Consider the following 8,026-nt stretch of genomic DNA (forward strand, 5'->3'; position numbering starts at 1 on the left):
TGAACCAAGTATCCGATGTTTACATTCCTCTCAGTCCATTCTCTTCTCTTCTCTAATATCTCCAGATTTACCTTGGGTTGTGGAAATATCCATGGAGCAATGTTGCTACTAATATGCTGGACTATGTTGTATGGTATCTAATTTGAACTGTTTCACTTTCCGGTTAACTTCCCATCCAAAGCTTTTACCAGAGAATGTCGAGTACTCCCAACCATTGTACAGGACAGTCGCTGCTGTGTTTCCGTTAAGTCCACCCTGAATTCTAATCCAGTGTGATAGTGCTAACTCAGTTCTCCTCACATGTAATGGCAGTTCCCTGGATTTCACCAGCAATGCATTAGTGGGTGTGGTTTTCACTCGGGAGATGAGTCAGAGGAAAAACATCCCGAAAAAAAGGTGAACAGATAAAAGTCCATTCAGACAGGTTCTACGAGGAACATCCGGTTTCGCTGCAACTTGGTGGGTAACCAAATAAAAGCCCTTAAACTAATAAAATAGTATACCATTACTCCTATCTTCAGTTACCTTCCATCTGGTCCATATGTAACAGTTGTGGGTCGTGGAACGAGACAACTCAAGTGATTGTTTTCCAACATTTATGTATTGAAGACAAAATATCACCAATGAATTGCCTTCTGATCGTTTTCTGCCCCTCTGCTCCCTCAGCAACGTGTGATTTAATTCCTTTTATTCAAATACACACTGACCAATCAGAGCTCGGTACGTGGACCATTAATGAATATTACATAATCACACAGTTTAAACTGACAAATGCAAAAAAAGACAGCTGGCAATAAATCTCAGACTGCATGTGTGAAATCGTAAATTAACAGATTCATGACATCACTGCTTCATTTAGAGCAGGATAGATCTGACTATAAGTACATGTGTGTATTATGGTAAATGAATGTGTTGCAGATGTGTTTTCATGGCGTGTATGACAATATTTTAGCCTTGTTCTTTCAGCTGTAGCCTTAGTGGTGCGAAACAGACTTTGGAGTAAATAGAAAAGAAATGTGTAAATATTCTCTCATCACACATTCACTGACGCGTGCCGGCTTCTTGAGTCGTGTCTTACAGTCTCCGGCTACTTTAATGTTTGGTGTGGGTGATTTTAAATCATGGAAGGAAACTTCCTCACTGCTTAGAATTATATTCATATATATTTTTATTTATTTGCCCAAAAGTCCGTTTCACATCGCTGGGTCTCAGCTGAAAGAATAAGAATACATCAAAGTAAAACATGAACGTGAATACACGTGTTATTATAGTCAGATCTATCGCGTTATAGATGAAGCAGTGATATTATAAATGGGTTCATTTACAGAATGACACAGTTAGTGATTTCTTGCCAGCTGTCCTTCCTGCATTTGTCAGTTTAAACTGCGTTACTTTCAGCCTGAATTATGTTCATGTTCTTGATGTTGGTCTCAGAGTGCACCAGACTGATACATTTAACTTTAAAATGTACAACATTTTCTTCCAGGTGAGCGTGTCCCCGGCCCCCTCTAGAAAACCAACACTAACTAGAAAATAAAAACTCAATTTGTCTACCGGATCAAGCTAAAGACAGTACCAAATCTGAGCGTGGACTCAATGAGCGATGCTCTCAAATTGAAAGAACACGGTCTTGGATAAAGATAGGATGAAAGCTCCATCGTTCCTCCCCTGTGTGATGTTTCATGTGGTGTGTCAAATGTATTTTATACATTTTGTATAAAACCGTTATCACAAACAGAACCACTATGTCTCTTATATGATTAACAGTGCCATTGATGAATACATAATTCCTTCATCTGATGAGTGTACTTCCAATAATAAATGAATCCAGGTATACATGTGACCTGCCACCTCCCGGCTAGGATCCGTGCGGAGCGCGAGGACGTGCCTCCGTATTTGACGTTTGACAGTTTTCCTGTCTGCTTCGTCTGCCGCTGTGTAGGATTAGCCACTTTCCGGCTTGGAACCGTGCGGAGGCGTGGAGACGCCTCCTATTGCCTTTGGCCATTACCTGTCTTTTCCCTTGACTGAGAGAAATAAACTACCTTGGTTTTGAAATAGAACTCTGCTGTCTGAGTCTGCATTTGGGTCCGCGAAACACCCCACATCATAACAATACAGCTGTTTTCACAATAACTGTATAACCTGGAACCAAGACTGTGATGGCGTCTGTGCAAATTTACAACATGTGATTTCACATTTGATAAAGAGTCTCTTCAGCGTCATAAAACAGTTCACATTATTTTCAAAAGACCTTCTGAGCATGTGCACCCCTACGTTAGGGTATCCCAGTTCTTCCACAGACACTAATCCACGTAGTGCACCTGCGCCTGGAGCTCCTTGGAGATGTACCCGAGAAGGGTCGCCGTCAGCTGCTGCTTCAGGGTGGCGTTGCCCATCACTAGAGCAGTTAGCTGAGCCAAATCTGTCCACTGAATGTCTCCCAGCACGGCCAGAAGACTACCATAAAGCTGCTGCTGCTGCTGAGGACTGAGCTCCATTATGATCTGAGGCAGCGGTTTGAACTGTCCACTGGTCAGCCAGCAGCCCAGAAGGCCTCCGACAGCACCGCCTACATGTTAAGAGGGTTTCAAACATGTGGAATTATGATTGCACACACACGAGTGGGAGAAACTGTTGCATGCATTTATTCCCACTCACCGACTGCGATACCAAGAGGTCCCCCGACTAACCCTCCAGCGAAGGCCAGACCGCCCGCTGCTGCTGCTCCCTTCCCTGAGCCTTTCACTGTGGTCTGGATTTGCTGATTTGCAGATAACTCACAACACAGCTTCATGACATCATCAAGTCGATGGCACATACTGTGGATCAGATTTATACATTTCAGGAGTCTTCGGTGATTGTGTGAGGTAGCCCCTTTCTTGCTATTCTGTGACCAGATATGAAGCCCGTAGTGCGTGTTTTGTAGATGTGATACATTATAAAAGGGAAGCAAGTGTTGTTTACTGGTGGTACATTGCAACTATTATTTAATCTTGATCATTTTAAATGAACCAAACTAAATCCTGAAGAAAACACAAACTGACCCCTTCACCCCTTAATATACTTCATTTATCAGAAGATTATAATAACTTAACATATCTCGACATATTCACCCCAATAACAATTGACCAATGTGTTCAGGCTAAACTAATTACAAGTACCCTAAATTACTTTAATAATCTCTGAATATCACTTTAACATTTTAAAGGTGCACTTGACAGCAACTCATATTTGTGGGATGATAATTTTCAAAACATTTTAAATACAGGAATCAAACATGTATTGTAATATTTCCATGGATTCAGTGATTCAACTCTGATCTGACCTGGAAAGCATCTTTGGGATGCTGTAAAATACATGTGATGTGCTTTATATTCATGTTTGTGGTGATGTAAACTAATATCTGGGGAAATTAATATTTTTATCTTTAGAAGAATGTGACCCACACAGGATGTAGTCACATTGTTGTTCATGTATTTATTTTATTTTGACATAAAATTAACTTTATGTTATGAATGTTAAGAGGATCAGTGTTGGATCCTGTCCAGGCCAGAAGGGGGCAGTAGCGGAGCGGCTGACGTCACCCACTCTAACCTCCAGCTGTTCTGCTTTAGGCAAACATTTCACACTTAAGTCCTTATAAGCCTCACAAATGTGGCTTCTGATACAAAAGTGATACTTTAAAACATAGATATTTTGTCCTTTTACACGTTTAGGAAATACAACTTCGTAGTTTTTAATTGTCTGGCTCCAAACACTAAGAGCCCTAAAGCTCTCTCATCCACTGTAATGTTATTTAGTTATTTCACATCTGAAAGTCTGTGACACATTCCCCTGCACCTCAGACAACAGTACATCTTCTCCTAAAGACATCTAACCAACATGTTTCAGCACAACAGCTTACTGGCACTATAGGCCATTAGTTGGAGATAATAAGTCACACGTAAGATATTCCATTAAAAGTGTGACATTGTGTCACTTAACTTACTGAAGTCCAGGGGTGGAAGAATAATCCAGATCTAATACACCGCTACTATATTTACTATCTGTAATAATATATTCTAACCTACCTTATGTTGTTATCAACAATCTAACTTTGCAAAGTAACTATAACTAAAGCTTTGAAATATAGTTAATTAATTAGTTAGATTCCACCACTGCAAAAGTAAACATCCGCTCTTATTCATTCAAGGGGTTTGTCAGCAGTTGATACATGATCTAGAATATATATCTCTGTATGTTGTTAGATATTCAGTGAAGCAGATCATGATGGGAAAGCTATACTGTCAGCAAAAAAATGTGGCTTTATCATAGTTATTTGGATAATAGTTGAGACTGAGAAGTATTTATTACGACTGGACGTTACAGTAAAGCACATCAACTGTTTTGTGATTATTATTTTTCTTTTGGTTGTGATTATGTTAATATAAGTGATAACTACGCCTAATAGTTTGGGCATTCAAGATACGACCAAAGGGAGAAGTGAGCCATTTAATAAGAAAAGAGCCATATATGCCTGGCTTAAGGATGTGATGTTTTTTTTAAGTCTTGAAAAAATTAAACATGCACTTAGAGCAGGGGTGTCAAGCTCATCTTCACTCAGGGCCACATCAGCATCACGGTCGGCCTCAAAGGGCCGGTTGTAAATGTAAGACGGTGTAAATGTAACTACTCCCAACAGATTGGTAAATAACTGTCTCTGCATTTGATTGTTTATTCAAATGTTAAAATATTGTACATGCAGTTATATAAATGTAAAACTATATTTCAGCACATTTCTGTTATTATAACTTAAATCCTTTTAATTTAGGGTTAAGAAACCCAGATTACTCTATCAAAGATCAAACTATTAAAGAAAATAGCAAACACAAGTAATTATAATAACTTTGTTCAAAGCTTAAAATCCTTTCAAGGGTGCGTTTGCACAATCCCACGTGAAGTGTTTCATGTGTTGTAAAGCCACGTTTAAAGTAGTCATCAATATACTCACAATAATATTTGCAAGTGTACAGTAAGCAGCCAAAGAGCTGCTTCTGTGACTGTGTGTTTAAGTAGCTCATCATTATGCCTTTCTATCTCATAACTTCGACTTTCGATCTCATCATTTCGACGATGGGGATATTTTTATTATCAAATCTAACTTTTTATTTTATTTTTTTTATAAAAAAAGAAAATAAATTCTGGCGGATTCGTGGGCCACATAAAATGACGTGGCGGCACCCCTGACTTAAACTGTCTGAGAAGTTCGAGGGAGGTCAGAGACTTTCTAGTGGGTTGGTGGTTTTGCCCGTCCTGGCTCTCTGTCCTTCTCTCCAGCCCCTGCTCACTCCCCAGACCTGCCAGTCCTGGTCACATGACAGCCCCTCCCACCTACACACCTGTTCCCACTTTCCTCATCAGACCTGTAGTTTCTAGAAAACGCACCGAAAACATTTTACTCTACTATATATTTGAAGATTTTTTACGATAAGTAATTGTTTGTATGTGAGAAACATTTCACCAACAAAGACCACGCTTCTTATGATTGCAAATTAGTTTGAAATAACATAACATACATCACAAAAAACAAAACAAATAGAACTGAAGCCACCGGGAGATCATTGACACACTTATACAGGGAGACACAGCTTGTTAAATCAGGAGAAACTTAATTTACAGTGAACAAATACATTTATTAAATTGTGCAAAGTAAAGTTAAAATTTTGGAGAGTCGACACTGGTAGAGTTGTTGAAGACAGTAGGGGCAGGTTGAAGATAGATGATGGCATGTGGAGTGGGACTGCCCTCAGTGGAAGAAACCTTGAACACCAGATGTAATGATGAATGGGGAGGAGGGTCACATCGGTTCGTACTGAAATGACAGCTGACTGCACAGAAGAGAACAGGTCTTTAAAGTTTGACAGGAAATATATGATTGGCTGAGGGAGGCCGTGGCGAAATCGCCCACTGTCAGCTGATAGAGTAGGAGCCAGAGAGCGAGAGTCAGAGAGATGAGGGAGTGAATAAGAGCATACAAAGACTGTCCTAATGTAGGAAGTCAGAGTAAATCCTCAAACTTTACATACCGGTAGTTATAGTATTTATAGTCATACAGTTGTAAATTAATTATTTCAAAATATCACTCCTCTGAGCAAAGCTCTATACGTTTTACTGTACTTGACCCTCAGTAAATAATCAATACGAACAATTTGATATTCAAGGAGGGATTTGGTAATCCTTAAATTATTATAGTGGCACCAAACGTCCTGAGCCAAATTACGAAAAGTGGTAACGGACAAAATCTATTCTGAATCCAATGCTACAGGTCAGATATGCTGCTGGTTCACACGACAGGAGTTTGGTGAGAGTATATTACCCCATCATTGTACATCGGACACCGGAAGTACCCAAACGCATGTTGGCACATGATTTGAAGACTGGCCATCCCCTTGTTTGATACTACTGAAACAGCAGCCCAACACAGCGACATGTCACCGTTCAGGACTCTCACTCAGGAGATACGTGACTGCCTCTCCCCGACAGTACATGCTCACTGTCACGATCAGGGCAACCAGGGAAGTTACTCTTGCATGTGTCACAACTACGTTAGAGGCAAGACCAGTGTCCAGATATAACAATGATCCATAGAAACTTGTGAGGAGAGAAAGCACAGAGAGTGAGTGAATGACAGCATGAAAACACTGTCCTAATGTAGGAGGTTAGAGTAAATGCCAACATTTTACACAGTTAGTTCATTATTTTACAACTGTATGATTATAAATACTATATTTCAAAATATCCCTCCTCTAAGCAAAGCTCTCTAAGTTTTACTGTACTTTACTCTCAGTAAATAATCAATGCTAACAATTTGATATTCAAGGAGGGATTTGGTAATCCTTCAATTATAATAGTGGCACCAAACATCGTGAGCCAAATTATGAAAAGTGGTAGCAGTCAAAGTCTATTCTGAATCCAAAGTTACAGGTCAGATATGCTCCTGGTTTACACGACAGGAGTTTGGTGAGGGTATATTACCACAGCAGCCGACATCGGACACACCGGAAGCCTGAAGTGAGGTTGAAAAGCTTGCAAGTTCATCTGCCAATTTGCCAGATGACAGACCTTCACCTCAACAGGGAGTCTGACCAGTCATATAAAATAAAATAAAATACTTTACAAGAAATTTTGAGGAGTGGTTTTGCCTGTGGCTTCCCTCAGAGCTGTCCAGCTGTCCTCTGTGGAGCACTGGGCTTCATCCACAAGATGACACCTCAACATTCTAATCCCAGAACTCAGCTGTGTTCCAGTTCCATCCAGCATTCTATTCTATTCTGTTCTATTCTATGAATTCACTATTTGCTAGTCCAGTGTTCAGCATGTTTTCCATGGCAGTTTTCACAAAACTCCACACATTATGACCCATTAGCAGTAATGATACAACACTGTATATTAAAAAAAAATATTTTGTCTGTTGCTTTGCAGATATTTAAAATCATACATGCAAGTCACACGTTAGATATTCCATTAAAAGTGTGACATTGTGTCACTTAACTTACTGAAGTCCAGGGGTGGAAGAATAATCCAGATCTAATACACCGCTACTATATTTACTATCTGTAATAATATATTCTAACCTACCTTATGTTGTTATCAACAATCTAACTTTGCAAAGTAACTATAACTAAAGCTTTGAAATATAGTTAATTAATTAGTTAGATTCCACCACTGCAAAAGTAAACATCCGCTCTTATTCATTCAAGGGGTTTGTCAGCAGTTGATACATGATCTAGAATATATATCTCTGTATGTTGTTAGATATTCAGTGAAGCAGATCATGATGGGAAAGCTATACTGTCAGCAAAAAATGTGGCTTTATCATAGTTATTTGGATAATAGTTGAGACTGAGAAGTATTTATTACGACTGGACGTTACAGTAAAGCACATCAACTGTTTTGTGATTATTATTTTTCTTTTGGTTGTGATTATGTTAATATAAGTGATAACTACGCCTAATAGTTTGGGCATTCAAGATACGACCAAAGG

General features: G+C 39.3%; 1 protein-coding gene across 1 annotated transcript; it reads right to left on the minus strand.

Moving 5' to 3' along the window:
* Window positions 1–2,306: 2,306 nt before the first annotated feature.
* Window positions 2,307–2,821, minus strand: LOC306782633 (protein C19orf12 homolog; the record flags this gene model as incomplete). Its single annotated transcript, XM_079276076.1, has 2 exons — window positions 2,307–2,572; window positions 2,662–2,821. The coding sequence occupies 2 exons, from the start codon at window positions 2,819–2,821 to the stop codon at window positions 2,307–2,309; spliced, it is 426 nt and encodes a 141-aa protein (XP_079132202.1).
* Between the last annotated feature and the right edge of the window lie 5,205 nt (window positions 2,822–8,026).

The sequence above is a fragment of the Melanostigma gelatinosum genome (assembly GCF_949748355.1).
Source record: "Melanostigma gelatinosum genome assembly, chromosome: 1".
Classification (NCBI taxonomy): Eukaryota; Metazoa; Chordata; class Actinopteri; order Perciformes; family Zoarcidae; genus Melanostigma; species Melanostigma gelatinosum.